General features: G+C 48.0%; 1 protein-coding gene across 1 annotated transcript in view; it reads right to left on the minus strand.

Moving 5' to 3' along the window:
• The window catches only part of LOC311315733 (uncharacterized protein), a gene marked incomplete at both ends in the record, with an annotated part of 41,505 nt that extends 37,759 nt beyond the window's left edge, over window positions 1-3,746 (minus strand). The window contains one exon of the mRNA XM_084446437.1: window positions 3,706-3,746. Within this exon, the coding sequence (XP_084302563.1) occupies window positions 3,706-3,746 (41 nt within the window). The remainder of the gene's footprint in view (window positions 1-3,705) is intronic.
• Between the last annotated feature and the right edge of the window lie 16,254 nt (window positions 3,747-20,000).

Genomic DNA, 20,000 nt, shown 5'->3' on the forward strand with positions numbered 1-20,000 from the left:
AAATATAATACTAGAAGAGGATTCTGAGAGTCTTCGCTGTATCCTACTTTAAGCAACCACTCAGGCACTTTCTGTTCTGTATGCTAAAACAAAACGTATAAATAACTGAAACAAACAGTTGAATATCCTGTCATTATGTCAGGATATATTATTTATTACGTTTCCACAGTATTCTCACACATTTAGAATCTGCTAAAAGCGTTTGTAAAGTCACTATGAAGGGGCTGTACTGGATGTAGACAGTGTTGTGTAAGAATGTAATATATGTATTTCTTTAGAGTGCGTAGAACTGCTGACGACACTGCTGATCACCTCTAACGAAGGACAGGGAGCCAGAGCTCAGTTCCATTCTGCTGCCTTCATCAGCGTTGTGAGGAGGAGCAGCTCCTCCGGCTCAGAGAGTTCCTTCCTCTCCTCCCAGCAGGGAGGCGGGGGCCAGGGTCTCACATGAGAAGAACAAACAACAAGCCCCCGAAAAAAAACAATGTTTGGTTTATTTGCATAATTGAGCGGTCTGATTCTTCCGTAGCCTCCGCCAGGAACAGGAAGCAGTTTTACGAGTGATGATGTGGATCTATACAGGCACAAGTTACTGTACTACGGTGATTTGTAAAACACTTTCACTAAGACAACAACAATAACAACAACAACACAAGGCATCTGATAGTATAACGCACCTTCTACGCAGGTGATCTATCCTGTCCTTGGCTGACAAACCAGCAGTTTGACTCCCTTGTAGGACCCCCCCCCCCCCCCTTCAAAAATGAGATGCTAGGATGCATCACGTGGGGCTGTCCTCTCGATAAATTCAAATTCAATAAATTTAAAAATTCAAATTCAATAAATTCAAAAATTCAAATACTCCAATTCAGCAGTGGGTTATCTCTCTGCGGTATCAGCCTGACAGGAACATCGATAAAGCCCCCGGGGAACCGATGACCACCGACACGTTCTTGCTGATGCTCAGAGACCTGGTCAGAAAAGCCCAGGAGGACAGACATGGAACCGCTTCGCTGAGCAGAACCTCCCCTGAGGCTCACTGGACCGTGTTGGTTCTCTCAGCAGAACCTCCCCTGAGGCTCACTGGACCGTGTTGGTTCTCTCAGCAGAACCTCCCCTAAGGCTCACTGGACCGTGTTGGTTCTCTCAGCAGAACCTCCCCTGAGGCTCACTAGACCGTGTTGGCTAGAGGAACCTGCTGACCCCCAGCTGATTTTCAACATTTGAAACATAAACCAGATTATGGTCACCTACAGGTCTGCAACAGGACTCTTAATGTGGATCATGTAGATGAATATTGACTGGAGGCCACCATTTCTATAAATCTGTTTTGGATTACAAGGCCTTGCTTCCATGTGCATATACTGTAATATATCCTCTATTTGTCTTGCTGCTTTGTTTCTTGTCCTCACTCTCCTCGCTCTCTGACAAAAACACAGGGATGTGCAGTGATGTCATCCAGTGAATGGAGCAGGCCATGTGTGCCGTTGTGATCACCCACCAAATCCCTTAGGAGGATTAACCAGACTCAAATCAAGAAGGAATCATGCAACTTGAAGGGTTGCATGGAGAGAGGGCCCTCTGACCGTGGGCGAACAGCCCCCGCCCCCTCCCCCTGCCCCCCCCCCCCCCCCCGCTTTCTGTTGGCTGAGCTCAGAAATATGTGAACCATCGCTTTGTCCAGAGAACTGTTGATATAGGCTACAGGAAAGGTCGATCAACAAATGAAAGCATGGACTGGTGGTTGTGCGCAGCCCCCTCTGAAGCAGGCCCAAAGGAGACGCCACCACCAGGATTTGGATGCAGTCAGTCAGTCACAATAAAACTTGATCCCTTTGATATTTCCCCAGAACTGGATCTGTATTCAATCAAATCAAATTAAATCAAATCAAACTTTATTGATATCATACACACTGCCAACACAGCTCTCCCACAACAAAGGGTGGGAGAATGTACTGTTTCAGAGGGAAGGAAATCAAATCATCAAAACTCAAAAATCTAAACAAAAATGACCCCAAGTCAAATCTTCCATTACTTTGTGTTTTTATTTTTATTTTTTTTAATGTTTGGTATAAGCAGGCTGGTATTCATGTATAAGCAGGCTGGTATTCATGTATAAGCAGGCTGGTATTCATGTATAAAGAGGGTGTTCAAAAAGTATCCAGCTCTGGATACTCACAGATCTCTCCCCAAAGATCCCTTGAAAGGAACCCGGTAGATCCCTTGAAAGGAACCCGGTAGATCCCTTGAAAGGAACCAAGTAGATCCCTTGAAAGGAACCCAGTAGATTCCTTGAAGGGAACCCGGTAGATCCCTTGAAAGGAAACCAGTAGATCCCTTGAAAGGAACCCGGTAGATCCCTTGAAAGGAACCCGGTAGATCCCTTGAAAGGAACCAAGTAGATCCCTTGAAAGGAACCCGGTAGATCCCTTGAAGGGAACCCGGTACATCCCTTGAAAGGAAACCAGTAGATCCCTTGAAAGGAACCCGGTAGATCCCTCGAAAGGAACCCAGTAGATCCCTTGAAAGGAAACCGGTAGATCCCTTGAAAGGAACCCGGTAGATCCCTTGAAAGGAACTCAGTAGATCCCTTGAAAGGAACCCGGTAGATCCCTTGAAAGGAACCCATCTGTGCGCCTATGTGTGGCGAGGTTTAAGAGATTTGTCTTGAGGCCGCGTTTGCTGGGTTTAGTGTTGCGACCCGCTCAAATGAGAGATCATCCGGACATGTGTGTGTGTGTGTGTGTGTGTGTTTGTGTGTGTGTGTGTGTGTGTGTGTGTGTGTGTGTCTGTGTGTATGTGTGTAAAACCACAGTGAGAGCTCCTCATTATTTCAACACAGCCTGCTTCTGTAAGCTCTGCTCTGGAAGCTCTGCCTCTGTAACCACTGCTCTGGAACCTCTGCTCTGGAACCTCTGCTCTGAAACCTCTGCTCTGGAACCTCTGCTCTGAAACCTCTTCTCTGAAACCTCTGCTCTGGAACCTCTGCTCTGAAACCTCTGCTCTGGAACCTCTGCTCTGGAAACTCTGCTCTGGAACCTCTGCTCTGGAAGCTCTGTTCTGTGCCTCGGCTCAATGTCTGCTCTCACTGGTCGACAGAGCGGGGGCTCGTTGTCCCTCCAGTCTCCCTCACTCTGTCCCTTACTCACTCGCTGCCCCTTTGTCCTCTCTGTCCTCCTCCTTCCATCTGTCCCTCTCTGTATCTCTCCGTCTCAACGCCGGCGATTCTAACTCTGCCACCCGCTCACGTCAATAACTTCTCTCCTCGTATCTCCGCTCTCTTTCTCAGTCTCTCACCGGCTCTCTGAATCTGTCACGCTCTCTTTCTCAGTCTCTCACCGGCTCTCTGAATCTGTCACGCTCTCTTTCTCAGTCTCTCACCGGCTCTCTGAATCTGTCACGCTCTGGGTCCGGTGCATTTACACAGATCTCTGCCTCGAAACTTTTTCGGAATTACAGGCACAGAGCCATCAGCCGTGGTCGACTCCACCACACCACACACACACACACACACACACACACACACACACACACACACACACACACACACACACACACACACACACACACATAGACTGGATAATCATTGATTACAGCCTTCTTGTTCCCATGCGGACATAACTCCTCCTTCACCGCGCAAACACACACACACACACACACACACACACGCAAACCCTTCCCCTTATCCCCAGCACGCACACTCACCCCGACAGCTTTGCCATCTTCCCGAAACCAAACACGTCCATGTGCCCCGGGTGCGGTCCGTTCCGACGGGGGTCCGTCTCTCCAGCCCCGCGACCGAATCCACGCTCAGAACCCAAGCAGGGAGGATGCCGTGATTCACACGGGCTGCATGGCCAGATCCACCAAGCGGGGGTCAACGGAAAAGCAAGTCGCTCGGATAAAACGGGCTCGGCTCGGACCGACGAGGACCAGAGAGACCCCCCCCCCCTGCCCCCTGTCTGTCCCCCGGTGACGCGGTCGTCCCTGGAGAGAGGGTGTCCTTCCCGGCTAGCCCTTCCACGCCGCCCCTGCCTCCCGAACAGACAGCCCCCTCTGTGTGGTCGTCATCGCGGCGGAGCGGGGAGATGTGCTGGGGGTCCGCGCGGCGCGCAGCGAAGCCAGGGAGGAGGGAGGAGGGAGGAGGAGGAGGAGGAGGAGGAGGGAGATGAGAGGAGAGGAGGAGGGGGTGGGGGTGGAGGAGGGACGCAAGTCACGGCAGATGACGGATGCTCCCGGCACGCGCTCGTCCTCCGCAGAAAGGAGAGGAGGAGGGGAGGAGACGTCCGTCACCAGTCCTCACCCCACGGATGAGAGAGAGTGGGAGAGAGGGGGAGAGAGAGAGAGAGAGAGAGAGAGATGGAGAGGGGGGGAGGGGTGCTGCACCGGTCAGAGAGGGGTGAATGAGAGAGAAAGAGAGAGAGAGAGAGAGAGGAGAGGAGAGCTGACTCTGCAGATCCAGGGAGGGATGTTGGTGGGAGCAGGACTCTGCCTGTCAGGTTCATTTGTGTTACTAAGTGAGCCGCATCACCCAGATACATCCAGGCGTCCCTACGGGGGGGAGGGTGCTTAGCGCACGCTACTCATTCGCTGCTGCTACAAACTCCACACAGCGTCGTTCACTCACTCCAGCCCAGAAATAACTGTACTGATGATACGGACACATGCACACATTCCATCTGACGGAGTTAATGAGGAGCTGCATGAGGGCACATCATCGCTGACCCCTGACCCCTGGCCCAGAGAGGCTGACGGGTGTCCTGCCGATGGCCGGCGCTCAACAAGCTCCACCTCCTGCACAGGCCGCCGCAGGCGGTCAAAGAGAGAGAGCCGTAGAACGTGCGCGTCTGTGTCGGCACAGTGTAACTGAAAGCAAAATGGCATAAAATGAGCCACTGTTCCGGAAAATGCAATTTTCCACAGAGCCACACAGCGATGTACAGTTCTGTCGTCAGTTCTGCTATGATAGCGGCGTTGTGGTGGTGGGTTTTGCTGCCATCGCTGTTTTCATTTCTTGTTCTCTAGTATACTGCTCAGGGGAAGGGCTGTCATCTGCCTACATTGTGTCAGTTATCTAATCTAATAATCTCTACCAAAACACACAGCTCGTTTTGGAGGTCAGAGTTCCTAGCTAAAACTGGCAAAAAGAGACCAGACCAATCCTTGTATGCCAGGGGAAGGGAAGTAGGATATGGTTCTTGTAGTCCAGATCACCAAAGGTCTTAGTTGACACTACAGTGAACTGCGCCAGGTAAGGAACTACAGAACAGTTATGTTAGCATACAGTATCACTCCCAAGATGGAGGTTGAAGTTGTTCACACAACAGAAACACAACAGAGAGCTGATAGTACAGAGGACCGGACAGCAACCATCTGGAGCGTTTTCAGTCAGGCAGCAGGGGAGACAGCTCTGCTCCAAGAAGTACAGGCCTCCGTTGTGTCACCATGTTTGACGAGGACCCCATCCTCTCTGCCGAGCTCTACCTGCATCTGAGGAAGGGGCCCAGGGGGTCCTGATGCCAACAGATTTCCAAAATCAGGCTTGAAGCGTGAAGATTTAGGGACAAACACACTGAAACCTTCCACATGTTTTTGTCCCCCACCTGATGAAAACAGGGAAGGGACATTAGATTGACTCATGTATATTAGTTAGTAGGTTAGTTAGTTAGTTAGTTAATTAGTTAGTAAGTTAGTAGGTTAGTTAGTTAGATAGTTAGTGAGTTAGTTAGTAGGTCAGTTGGTAGGCCAGTTAGTTAGTTAGATAGTTAGTTGGTTAGTTGGTTAGTTGGTTAGTTGGCTAGTTAGCTAGTTAACTAGTTAGTTAGTTAGTTAGTTAGTTAGTTAGTTAGTTAGTTAGTTAGTTAGTTAGTTAGTTAGTTAGTTAGTTAAAAGGTTGGTTAGTTCGTTATTTAGTTATTTAGTTATTTAGTTATTTAGTTTGTTAGTTAGTTAGCCCACCACCTGGTGACACTCACCACAATTCATTTTTCCCATTGACAAGTACATTTTGCTTTGTACATAAAAAAAACTATGCTTGGTAAATGTATAGTTTATTCTATTCAGGGACCCATGTATTTTCTGAATCCACAGAGTTCAGAGCTTGAAGGGTAGTTGCTCTTTTGGTGCTTGCTCTAAATGTTGGGATTCTCAGTAGTATCGAGGTTAGGTGCATTATGGGTACAATTATCATTAGTTATAGTTATATTTTAACACATACTGTAGATCAGATGATCAGAGATCAGATAGGTCATCAACTGTATGTGTCCAACCATCATGTCTCAGTCATGCTCTTGAGGGGTCGGTGGGGATTGGTGGATAAACTGACTGCTGAGCTTTCGACTTCTGCCATCGTAGTTCACATCCACGCTTTGAGGCTCGCACTCCAGAGTTATCTCTCCTGAACAGTGCGGGCTAAGCTTCACCCAGCCGTGCCTCAGAAGACCACAGCTGTATCATACTACTCTCAACCCTCTGATTTAGGTGGAGACAGTCGGACATTTCACAAACCCAGGAACAGTATAACAGACCCAGGAACAGTATAACAGCATCTGATCGTGTCACCACGACGCAAGCAAAAAACTGACTGCTGCACATTGCTTATTTGCCGTACAATAGAGGAGAGTCATTTGTGCAGTTTCTGGGATTTCCAGAATTAAAAGAAAGTGCTCAGGGGGCTCTTGTACTGAGTTTGGAGCTCTGGGAGTTAAATGCGATGCACAAAACACTTAAAACATTTCATTCATATTCATGAAGAAAATGTTTCCACTCCTTCATTACCAGCATGCTTCATGAGCGGGGGGCAACATGTCTGCTGTTTACATCGGGCTTGTTCATCTCATGCTGGTCTGTTTCACTGCTTATCTCTTCACAAACACACACAGATTCTGGCAGATGCAGATTGACTGGCAGTCCCTCAAAATACACAACAATGCTCTGGAAAATATTCCGATATTTAGACGCAAACCATCCGCAAAGATTGTATTCAACAACCCAAGAAAGATCTGTAGTAGGATTTCCTACTTCCTACTGTTTTCTCTGGCATTGCATCTTCAAAAGAGACAATTTAATTTATTCATACGGCTTAAAATTACAGGGACACTGCACATTAATCAACATTTCTGTAAATGTGCCAGTTTGGCTAATGCATTGGTTGCATACATCATTATCTTTTAACCATGATATTAAATTGAATTTAAATGAGTCACAGTCTCTGATAAGTGTTGGACAACTGTTCCATGTGTGGAACCAGTGTGGACTGTCCGAAGCCAGTCTTTCACATAGGTATTACACAGCCTTCTCTTGCCTAGACCTGGTGTGTCTATCATCAGACCTGGGGTGTCTATCATCAGACCTGGTGTGTCTATCATCAGACCTGGTGTGTCTATCCTCAGACCTGGGGTGTCTATCCTCAGACCTGGTGTGTCTATCCTCAGACCTGGTGTGTCTATCATCAGACCTGGGGCCTCATTTATCATTGAGGTACGCCTTCTTTTACACGGTCTTTTTCGCGATTTCAGGCGTACGCCATTTGCCCCCCCCACATTGCGATTTATCAAGCCGAAAGGGCGGAAATTTAGTCGCCTTTCTCCGCGCTTTTGTAGGACACCTCTCAAGTTGTCCTACCGATTTACACGGTGTTCTACGCCCTTTTTGAACACAGGGGGAACTGGCGACGCAGGTGGTGCGTCGGTGAATTACTATGTTTGACGGAGAGAATAAGAGCGACAGTTCATGAACGCACAAACATGTAGGCTAATAGCCCAATTCAGCACAAACATATATCGCAATGCAAGATTAGACGTGTCCTCTAACCGGCTCATTAATGGTCCGATATGGATTTGTTCCCCAAACTGAACCTATTCGCTGTCCCAAACCTTTCCGCGCTATATGTCACACACCTAATGCAGGCACTCCATCAAACGGCAATAATTGACCAATTAGATTGTCATTAATATGTGATCATGTGGACCTGTTTGCTCTTTGGTAAGCATATAAATGACAGTCCTCCTGTGCGTAATGCGAGCCTAAATGAATCCGGCGCTACTCGGCCTACTGGCCGAGATAGAACTCCAAAGAGGTGACGGCGATGGCGACTGCACCCACATAAGGGCACCATCAATGAATGAATACGTCTATGTGAATCGCTAAAATGTGCACACTAGAAATACCCAAATCATATGTGACGCCGACATGCTCATCACAAGTGTAGTGGCACGGTGGCCTGACTCCACGCATGACTCATTCACCCTGGCGCACAGCAGGGTAGGGCTAGACTGGAGGCAGGCGCTGCGCGTGACGGCTGGCTTGTTGGTGTGTCCATAGCCAAGATACATATTCTTTGTCTTATTTACTTTTAATCTTTATTAGCATTTTCCATCCATACAACGACAATACAATAAAACATAAAAACCTACAATAACAGCTTATGGGTACATCCATCCATGCAGCTTTTTTTTCTTACTCAAATATGACAATTTTAATATTAGTGGTATCATCACACTTCCTTCTATAATCCATCCATTTTTCCCATCTCCCTTCAAACTTTCCTTCCTGCATCCTCAATGCATGCGTGAACCTCTCCCTAACATACATCTCCTCCACAACACCCAGCCACTGCTCCTTGGTTGGGCGTTCCACCTTATACCAAGCCCTCGTTATTGTCTTTTTACTAGCAACCAATAGTACTTTCACTAGGTATCTGTCCCCTCCTTGTACATCATCCCGTGTTATGTTTGGCAAGATATATATTCAAAGCTGATAAGAAGGTGGAGGCACTGGAGGTCGTGGCGCTGGAGGTGGAGGCTACAACTCGCGGGGGCATGACCGTCAGGTCCAGGACCACTGCAGACTCCCCCTCCTCTGAGTCCCACCCCACGTCAGAGTCTGGAGAAACAATTTCAATAATTTTCTTTGAGTTTGTCTGTGAACTTGATTATGCATTAAACATTTCATTGTGCAGCCATATTCATTTGATATGTTTTTCTGTTGGCAGTCAAATAAATGCTGTGATTTACCGGGTGATTTAGATGAGTCTTAATTTCCCAGAGGGGAAAATGTTTAATGTGTTCTAACATTATGAAGTGGTCATCTGCGTTATTGTTCCCTGTTTTTGGTCCTAATTTAATCATAGCCTACCACAGAATGTTTGCTTTCCTCACAGCCACATGTTACAGTATGTCCGTGTATGCCAAATCCTAGATGCACAAAACGTAGCTAAAGTAGGCTACTAAGCTGTAGGAGCAATCAGACAAAGGTAGGCTATTAATACCTTCCGAAGAGGATTGTCTTCCTCGCGTGGACCTCACCAACAAGCACATGCACCTCCGTCTCCGAGAAGTCCCTCTTCTTAGCTCTTCGTTCCATGTTTCATTGTCCCGCCTGGGTGCTCCACGCTACCTTTTTAAGCCGGTTCCTTCCGGGAAACCACGTTTGGCCACTCATGGTTTTGACCATATATGGTTGGATTAGGGCGTGGCGAGGGCGGAACACGGGGCGCGTGCGCGTACGCTCTATTCTCCGCCAGTCTCGGATTTCGGAGCGTACGACATTTTTGATAGATCCGAAAAGCGTGTAAATATTCTCGTCGTACGCTACATTGTGCATTTTCCGCGTTTTCGTCGTACGCCCTCTTTTACACCAGAATTTACACGCTCTTTGATAAATGAGGCCCCTGGTGTGTCTATCATCAGACCTGGGGTGTCTATCCTCAGACCTGGTGTGTCTATCATCAGACCTGGTGTGTCTATCATCAGACCTGGTGTGTCTATCATCAGACCTGGTGTGTCTAGGCCAAATAGGAAATCCACAAACTCTGTGGGCAATATTTGAGCTTTCAAGTCACAGGCAGGGCTGCTCGTCTCAGGTTGAAATCTGAACTTTATTTGTCCCACAGAGTCCAATTGGTTTGCAGTGTATAGTATTTATCAAGCTCTGCTTCAGTGGCTCGCAAGACAAAAGAAAGCTTCTCCACTGAGCTGTGGAGGGCCTGAATCTAAACAGCCATGCTTCTTACAGGAAAGGCCTGCTACAGTACGTGCCCCACTAAAGTACCCATGATGCTTTGTGTTCAGGGGAGATAAGACAGACATGGCAGACTGCTCTGTCCACTAGGACAAACCAATATACCCAAGGTCACTTGTGTGTGTGTGTGTGTGTGTGTGTGTGTGTGTGTGTGTGTGTGTGTGTGTGTGTGTGTGCGTGTGTGCGCATGTGTTTTATCGAAAATACCATTAGCATTCCCTTTGCCACAGTGTACAGCAATCAAACTCAAGGCAGTGCAGAGACATGCTCTGATTCCATAGGAAGATAATGAACATTGTTGAACATTATAACAAGAATGTCAGCAAGAGCAATGCGGCAGTATTGTCCAAATATAATAATATAATACACCATGTATCAAGTCTGGCTGCACTGGGTAATGTTTGGCTGAGTCAAAGCTCAGAAACTGATTACAAGGGCGTGCTATAAACCTGGGCTGCGTTTCCCAGAGGCGTTGTAGCGCTACGATGAACGCCGTAGCTTACGATGAACGTAGCGCTACGATGCCTCTGGGAAACCCAGCCCCGGACGGTTTGCCATGTCCTTGGTGAGGCGTGGCTGCTGCTCACGATGGCGCTCGTTCAGGAAACGTGAGCGGAACCAATTTGCGAGTAAACAGTGAGCAGAGGGACATTTACGTGCATTTCGGCATTCATCATCATTTTAGTAGCTCCGATCTTTTCGTAGCTACTAAAAAAATCTACACCTGCTTCTGACTGCGTGTAGGGCTTGTGTAAATACCCAATGCACATGAATAGTGATTGCCAGTATTAGAAATCACAATTGTAATTCTTATTTTGCTCTGTTAAGCACACAATATGCAGATGTCTTTAAAACACGTAATTTAAACATGACAAATGATTAGAAATATAACACTTTAAGCTAAATTCAATGATAATTAGCATGTTTAAGCTTCATATTACTTCATAAAAAATGTGAATGGGTTGTTAAAATCAACTTGATGCATGTATTTTCTGCATGTTAAGTAATCTCTATGCACCCAAGAAGGTGTGCAAAATAATATTGGTCTGCTGTGTCGTGCACAACATCACCATGAAATGGAGACTTCCTCTCCTCGAGGTCCCCGATGACCCTGGACCTGCCTCCAGAACCGGCTCAGTCCCCGATGCATCTGGACCTGCCTCCAGAACCGTCTCAGTCCCCGATGCATCTGGACCTGCCTCCAGAACCGTCTCAGTCCCCGATGCACCTGGACCTGCCTCCAGAACCGGCTCAGTCCCTGATGCACCTGGACCTGCCTCCAGAACCGGCTCAGGAGCTGCCAATGCAGCGGCTATTCGGACATGCCAGCAAATTATAGAGTGATTCTAAGGTGTTTAATTAGACAGGAACTGGGTAAGAAGGCCTACTTTGAACATCTGATGTTATTTGCAAAACTGATAACCCATTTTATTATCTTTGTTTTATATATTTTTTATCCTAAATCCTGTTTAGGATACGCACAGGGTAATTTCATCAAGAGGAACGTGTCATCTCTTGAAAGGCTACACTTAAATATCCAAATGAAAGAGAAACAGCACATTTTGATTTTGGAAGTGGCCGACCCATTTTTCCTTTTCTACAGTTGTTGAGTGTTCTGCCCAGTGTTGTAAGTAAATAACCACAGACATCACACAGAAGGAAAACTGTAATTAAATGTGTTTTTGTTGTTGGTGCAACAGTGCCTGGCAGATGGCGTTCAGGGTGGTGTTTATTTCTTGAAGAGACTGGTTGATTTGATGCACTGCCTGAAGTATCTAGTCTTGATTTAGCAGGAGCTCATTGGTGAGGACCGGTGGGTGGCCTCTCCGCCCTCGCTGTCTGGTCTCAGTAGCAGCAGGGGGAGGAGCCTCATCATGGGAGAAGCACTTGCCAGCTGAACTCATTAATAATAGATAAATAAAAAATACATGTAGATTAATCTGTTTGAGATGTTTAATTTCCTTTGGCTGCAGAATGAATTGATTAAAGAATGTATGTTAAGATTCAAACAATTCAAGGACTAGGCCAACAAAACTCTTCACTATAACACGTACATCGACTTCCCTTCTGAGTTTTCTGTTGACTGCTCCTGTGGAGGCCTGTCGCTGTCCCCATCAGGAATACTCCCTGATAGAGAGGTCTCTCCTTACACCAGCTATGCGCTCGTCTGCAGCCGACCGCTGGGATTGGGAGGGGCCTCCTCCTCCTGTAGCTAGCGAAGTTTTTTTGTGTGTGTTTATGCATTTTTTTTCATAAATTTTCATGTCAAACCATTTACGTTTCTCCTCTTGGATGGTTCTGAGAACTGAGGAGACTTTATTGACGGTGTCTGTCACCTCATTCCATGCATTGGATTTCCCTGTCCCTGTCACGCCACTGCTAACTGAATGCTTTTTCTAGCCTCTACTTCACTCAAAATAACTTCAATCTCTGCCTCAGAGAAGTTTGGTCTGAGCCATGTCAGCACTCTGCAGGCTGATAGGTGCCAAAGCGCGTCCTTATATGGTCATCATTGTTTATTCATGGGTGGGATTTATGCAAATTGCTGGGTAGCAGGAGCGCGCTGTCACCTTATGATTGGTTGGTATTCATGAACATGATCATACACATGTGCCCACGATCAAATCTGAGTTTCCCGCGGCTTTGATGAATCCGGTGTGGGATTTTAGTAGCGTGGCTTTTTATGTGCAAGTCTACACACAGATTTACCAACGCTTCATGAATAAGACCCAATGAGTCTACAGGGTCCTCATACGTGTCACAGACAGAAACAACTCCCAAACAAACAACAGAACTTCAAAACAAACAACACGACTTCAAAACAATCAACCACTGTCTGTTTTTTTTGCGTTTGTCTTCAGCTCCAGACGGGTGTGTTGAATCTGTCTCACGGCGCGTCCTCACTGACAGGCCAGCGTCTGCAAAGGGACGTCTTGCCACGAGGGGGGCGACTAACGAACGAAAACACGAGCCCCTGAGTGTCCGTGTTGGTCATCCACGCTCACAGCTCCCTGGTCAGCTGGATTGTACAACGGGACTGTCAAACCAAAGACCATAACAAATTATACCCAATGCCTCTCTGCTTGGCTCTCAGCAAGTGTTGGATTGTGGGTGAGTCCCTGTGACAAAACAAACATGATGTCCAGAGGGTTCACTTGAACATCAAACTGCCTCACGCTAAGGAATCAGGAGATAGGCTCCTCCCCTCTGGGCCACTAGGCTCCAGGATCATTGGTTCTCACTCACTAACGTGGTTGTCTGGCAGCAGCACCCTCTCCCCTGGTCTGACATCATGAACGGGACGCATTACTAACAGGAAGTGTGCCCAATAGCTCACTAGACTGTGAGGCCCGATGCTTTGGGGAAGAAGCTGTTTATGTGGGGGTGAGGATCTGGCCTTGATAGACCAGAGTTGGCTGACCAGGTGGGGGGGTCTTCCCTGCTTGCTTCCTGGTACCAGAGTCGTACAGGTCCTGGACAGCGGGCAGCTCACGTCCGACGACCCGCCCCCCCCTCTCTGGTGACCGAACGATGCCCTTTGACCCGGGCAGCAGAGGCGCCAAACCGGACGGCAGTAGCAGAGGTGAGGATGGACCGGAGGAAGAACCGGAGCGTGATGAGGTTCTCCAGCTGACGCGGGAAGAACATCCTCCGCTGTGGCCTCTTAACGACGGAGCCCATGTTCTCCCACCGGAGGTCCTGTTATCAGACGGCAGGAACTTGAACGACTCCACCGAGTTCACCGCTGAGCCGGTCGGGGCCGGGGGGGCCGGGGGGGCGGGAGGGGAGTGGGGGCTCCTTCTGAAGTCCACGACATCTCTCTCCACAGCTGTGCGGGCGGTAAGCTCCAGACTGTTCATGGCTGCACCAGGAAGCCAGGTGACCAACCTCTCGTCGGCGGACAGACTCGTCACTGCTGGACATCAGGCCGGTGTGGGCGGAGCTCGACAGACGGGGTCCTCCCTGGACGCGTGGAGAGAACTGCAGAGGTGAGAACACACAACCTGGTGGGGCTGCGCTGCTGAGGGTCAGTGGGTCTGAGGAGTGCTTTCCCCAGACAGCCTCCATGTATTCACTATGAGATTATTTAATCTGTCTGACAGCGTCAAGTGGGCGGGGTCTGAATTTTAGGCAACCGACCATTGGTTCAGTAGACAAACAGGAAGTGAGCTCGCCACATCAGGATGGTCTCACAAGGCTGTTGGTTTTTATTGTGCCGACAAAAAAAAGCAAGCACAGATAAGGAATTGAAATGATGTTTGTAATTGTATCATAATGTAATATCTGTCCCTGATTGGCTGACGACGATGAAGTGTCCACCTGCCTTCCATGTCCCGTCTAAACAATACGATCATAGGTTTGCATTCCCCATCTCCTGTAATGCAAGCAGCCATTTCTCTCTCTCCTTATCAGATGGCCTGATCCCCAGGCAACACAGCACCCCCTACAGAGAAGGATCTTCTACAGAGAGAAGGGATGGAGGGAGAGAGAGAGAGAGAGAGGGAGAGGGAGAGAGAGAGAGAGAGAGAGAGAGAGAGGGAGAGAGGTGACCGAACAGAAACTGATTTGTGGGCTGGAGAGAGAGAGAAAGGGAGAGAAAGAGATATAATGAGAGAGGGGGGGTCATATTAAAGATGACATACAGTATAATAGAGACCCATTTGTGGGATGGAGAGAGAGAGGGAGAGAAAGAGATAGAAAGAGAGAGAGAGAGGGAGAAAGAGAGAGAGGGAGAGGGAGAAAAAGAGAGGGGCATACATAAAGTTGACCGATATAAATTAATTTGTAAGATGGAGAGATAGAAAGAGAGATAGAAAGAGAGAGAGAGAGAGAGAGATAGGGAGAGAGAGAGAGAGGGAGAGCCAAAGAGAGAGATGTCAGGATAAACAAGCTTTCAAAACAACTGAGCATGTTCTGACCAGTCAGAGACCTGGAAAGTGCTCTGATAGACAGGAACGGGTCCAACAGGGTCGGCCTGGTCTCACTGTGGGTCAGCCACCGCAGGCCACAGGGAGAGACCACGGCTAGTCTCACTGTGGGTCAGCCACCGCAGGCCACAGGGAGAGACCACGGCCAGTCTCACTGTGGGTCAGCCACCGCAGGCCACAGGGAGAGACCACGGCCAGTCTCACTGTGGGTCAGCCACCGCAGGCCACAGGGAGAGACCACGGCCAGTCTCACTGTGGGTCAGCCACCGCAGGCCACAGGGAGAGACCACGGCCAGTCTCACTGTGGGTCAGCCACCGCAGGCCACAGGGAGAGACCACGGCTAGTCTCACTGTGGGTCAGCCACCGCAGGCCACAGGGAGAGACCACGGCTAGTCTCACTGCGTAGGGCTTCTATTCAACAGAGGAACTCAGAATTGACAAATGACCGAGTACAAACAGCGTGTGATGACACATCCAACGAGTTATGGTTCTGTCTGGAGCTCAATCATTTTGGAGTCCATACAGAATTACTGTTGGACACATTTGTAATTAGATGTGGAGAGTTCTCTCTCTCAGCCAAGCGTACGAGCGTCTCTGCCTGCTCCCCTCAGCCTGGTGAGCTCTGCGTACGCCTGCTGTCAGAATACTAACTGGGCCGTTCAGCGGACGAGCTCCATGTGGAACGTTTAGATACGATGGGGAAGCGAAGTGTGGTCGTTCATCACCGCTGCCCGCCCCCCCCGCACCGCCTCCCCCCCCCCGCCCCCTGTAGCCTCCCCACCCCCTGTAGCCCCCACCCCCCCCCCCCCTCCGCTCCGTACGAGAGCAGTCTGAACGAATGCAAACCCTGAACTTTACCAGAGGGGGAACCAAACAACACGCAGACAAACGCAGGCCCCCATGCACACACACACACACACACACACACGCACGCACACACACACGCAAGCACACAGGCAGGTGCGCACACGCACGCACACACGCACGCACACACGCAGGCGCGCACACAAACACACACATGTACGCAGAAAAATGCACACACACACACAAACACACACACACACACATCACTTTGGAGACTCTCTCTCCCCAGACCAATATTCTGAATGTCAGACGTGTGAACTCAAGCATACACACACACACGTACAGACGTACACACACACACACACACACACACACACACACACACACACACACACACACACACACACACTCTCTCTCTCTCTGTATTCAGGGAATGTGCTCTCTGTTCCCTCACACCTTCACATTCTAAGGCTCTATTTTATACAACGGTTAGTTCTGGTTCTTGATTCTGATTGGCTGGAAGCCGTGTTAAAATACTTTGTAACACACACCTGGGACCGCATATCATTCCATTTTCAGTATTAATGCACCTCCCATTTGATCCAATGCATTGTAGTTGTTGTTGTTGCTTGGCAACCCTTTTGTTAGGGGAACTATTTTGCTCGGCGGAATTGAGGGAATGATGCTTCGTTTTGAATAAGCTTAAGCAAGGTGAAAAAAAAACAATATAAAATAACAATAGAAAACAAGATGGTATATATGGACTTTAAATACAATATGCAAAATATATAGCCTACATGAAGAAGAAATTTCTTCGTAACTTTTTCTTAACTGCATTCAGGAATGAGGGCCGTTGTTATTATGATTCTTCTTTTGTAAGATCTCGAAGTTGAACGTCATCCCTTGCACAGTCGTGGCCAGGCTTCGCGTCGTGCCTAACAACGCCCCCTAGCTGTTATAAAATCACTATAACACACGGCCTCTCCTGGTTTATTGCTTAAATCGCACTGTTATTGATAACATGTCATGATGCCATAATTGTGATATTGCTATTGTAGTAAATCCCATTACCACCCATGAGGAACATTCTGAGTTGGTAGGACCTATCTGATCGAGTCTCAGCGCGTGCTGGATTACAGTCATGCGCTCAGATGATGAGGGAGATCATGTGAGGCCGCTCTCATGAGGACGAGGGAAGCTGACCAGGTCTGCGTGCCGTGGGTCTAAGCCCCTCCCCTCTCATCGGAGCCCCTCCCTCTCCCCCTGGTTACCCTCACTCACGCCCACCGGCTCTCCGCCGAAGCATTATGGAGGTCTGATAACCACCTCATCGTCTCCTCCTTCCTCAGCTCCTGGAGGAGGTTACTGGTCTGACGTTGTTGGGCTCCGATCGCTCGGCTCGTCAAATCTGTGTCTTCCTGAGGCGTTTCTTCTTTTTGCGTGTTTTGTGTTCTTATTGTAAACGTGTATTTAGTCCCGACTGTGCCTTCTTGATGTCCTTACTGCTGTAACACAACTATCTATGCATCCATCTGTCTCAAGCAGACTCAAACAGGGCCCTTGGCGTTGCAGCTGGGATGTTCAACGCTGATTTTGGGCTTTTTTTAATGCAGCCTGGGGAAGGGGTAACATTTTGAGAAAAAACTGAAAGTATGACGTTTCTGAACTTTCTTCTCAAGAGCTTAGAATTGCCGTACTACACCATCGTAGTGATGCGTGCTTCTTCATGAGGAGTAAAATATATACTCGACCTGAGAGAATGACTCTCAGAAAGGGGGATGATGTGGATGATGGTGGCAACCCTTTTACCATACCATACCATACCATACCATACCATTTTATTTATAGAGCACATTTAAAAACAACAAAGTTGACCAAAGTGCTGTACAAGTCCAACAACAATAAATAACAATAACAATAAAAAACATCTTTTATGATGACAAGGCTATGAGAGGATGCCAGGGTGATGGTTTGGGCTCATCTTGAACCAGGCGTAATCTACGTGCTGTGATGGCCTCTCCTACGGTCCCTTTCAGATCATCATGACAGCCACCCACACCGCCTGGATCACGCTGTTTGTTGTTGGATTAGCACAGGCATAAACAAGTCAACAAGCACGCAAACGGACAGAGACAAACAAACAAGAGGAAGAAACAAACACGCTGACGAGCCCGATGGCTACATAATCGCCCGGCTATCGACAGCTCTGACGGAGCACGCGCTCGGTGTCTCTGTGGTCCTCGGTGGTCGATGCGTGGTCAGTCTGTGGTCAGCAGTTTTGGCGGGCTGGCGGCGCAGCACCAGAGAGGTGTGAAGGGTATGGGACGGAGGTCAGAGGTCAAGCGGACGCATTCTCAGTGAGGAGGAGAGCTTGTGAAGCCTCGAAGAATAAGACAACCGTGGGGGGTGGAAAAAGAGGAGGCTTGTGTGACCGACCTAATACACACACACACACACGCACACACACACACACAAAAATTTAATTTGTCTAGTTTCTGGGCCACATGCTTCATGGCAAATGACCCCTTCACCCAATCCTGATAATCCCCTGCCATGCTGTGTGATCTACGCTCTCAATCTCTCAGAGTCGTGTGATTGTGAGCTTGGTTGTGTCCTGTGTCGTCTTGGTCAGAGGATTGCATAACGCAGCCTGCAGCGCTGGTTTATCGTCCTGTATGCAGTGAGGGCAAGAACACTTCCTGTATGGTCATCAAACCAACAGGAAACCCATCCACAACCATCCAAACCAGCCGTGAGCACAGACCTAATACTACGACTGCTTTATACATCCCCACAGAAATCCCATCAATCTTCATGCCCTGGCTTCCGAAGTCAATGCCTTGTTCCTGGAGACCCGGAGTCACACGGATTACATCATCCTTCATGAACACATCTGACATTTTAAAACTATCATCCTAATCCTGGCTCTGAACTCCGCCGAGACGATCTGGCCCGGAGAGGCCAGTGCTGACCTGGCTTTACATGATGTCATGTCAGAGGAGAGCGCCGTGATTACAACGCCCCGGGGTCCTGGGGTCATTAAGCAGCCGTGACCCCTGAGGTCAACTGGGCTCAACTTCAGAGGCTTTTGCAACAGACTGAGTGGTGGCTGCCCGGCCAGGACTGTGCAAGGGATGACGTTCAACTCCGAGATCTTACAAAAGAAGAATCCTAATAACAACGGCCCTCATTCCTGAATGCAGTTAAGAAAAGGTTACGAAGAAATTTCTTCTTAACTCCACTTACGAAGTTCCTGGGACAATTCTGGCATTCCTGAATGGTTTCTTATCTGGGATTTGTTCTTATCTAAGAACAGGATTTAAGAATGCGGAAATGCAGTCGTAGGCAGGCCAGATTGGAGTGCGCCCGTTCGCAAGGGCTGAATTCATGAGAAATCAGAGGTGATTGCGTTCACATCAATTCTACAGAGATCCTAGGCTTGAAATAGTACTACTACTACTACTACTACTACTAATAATAATAATAAATATGAGAATATTTGTATCATTTCCAATTTACGTTTCACATTTATAGTCATGATTCTACGAGGCATCGCAGTGTCCTAAAATAAATAAAAGCTCTACACAAACACTGCAAATGGCAGTGAATGAATAAATAAGCACTAAACTCAGTCGCTATACTCAGACTCAGCACAACAGCACCTTATAAACCATAGTCGTCAGAATGGACACATCTATATTCTGTAATACTGTAAACGTGAATATCCATAACTAAAACATATCATATGGGCCTACATAATATAGATATAGGGCCTATCAAGATCCATAAGTAGCCTACTCATGCATTTAATTAAACTGTACAATTGAATCTGCTCTCAGCACATCCCATCCCTTTCATGTAGCATATTTTTCATGTTGCATATTTTGCATTTTGTATTAAAAGTCCATATATACCGTCTTGTTTTCTATTGTTATTTTGTATTGTTTTTTTCACCTTGCTTAAGCTTAGTGTGCACGTTATAAGAGCCAGCGGAGAAACATCTCACTGCTCATTTTACTGGTATGTTGTATGTGACGAATAAAACGTCGAATTTGCCCGTGAACTTGAACATCAAGCATGTGAATTGGGAACCATGCCATCCAATAATCAGTGATCGATCGTGCTATTTACAGGCCAAAGTCTGCACCCTAGGCCTACACACACTCTCTCAACTTTTTCCACACTATCTGGGGATTTTGTGTGCACACGACCCTGTAGTAAGGAGCTGGCGGGGCGTTTATGTATGC

Source organism: Borostomias antarcticus (assembly GCF_949987555.1).
Source record: "Borostomias antarcticus genome assembly, chromosome: 12".
Taxonomy (NCBI): Eukaryota; Metazoa; Chordata; class Actinopteri; order Stomiiformes; family Stomiidae; genus Borostomias; species Borostomias antarcticus.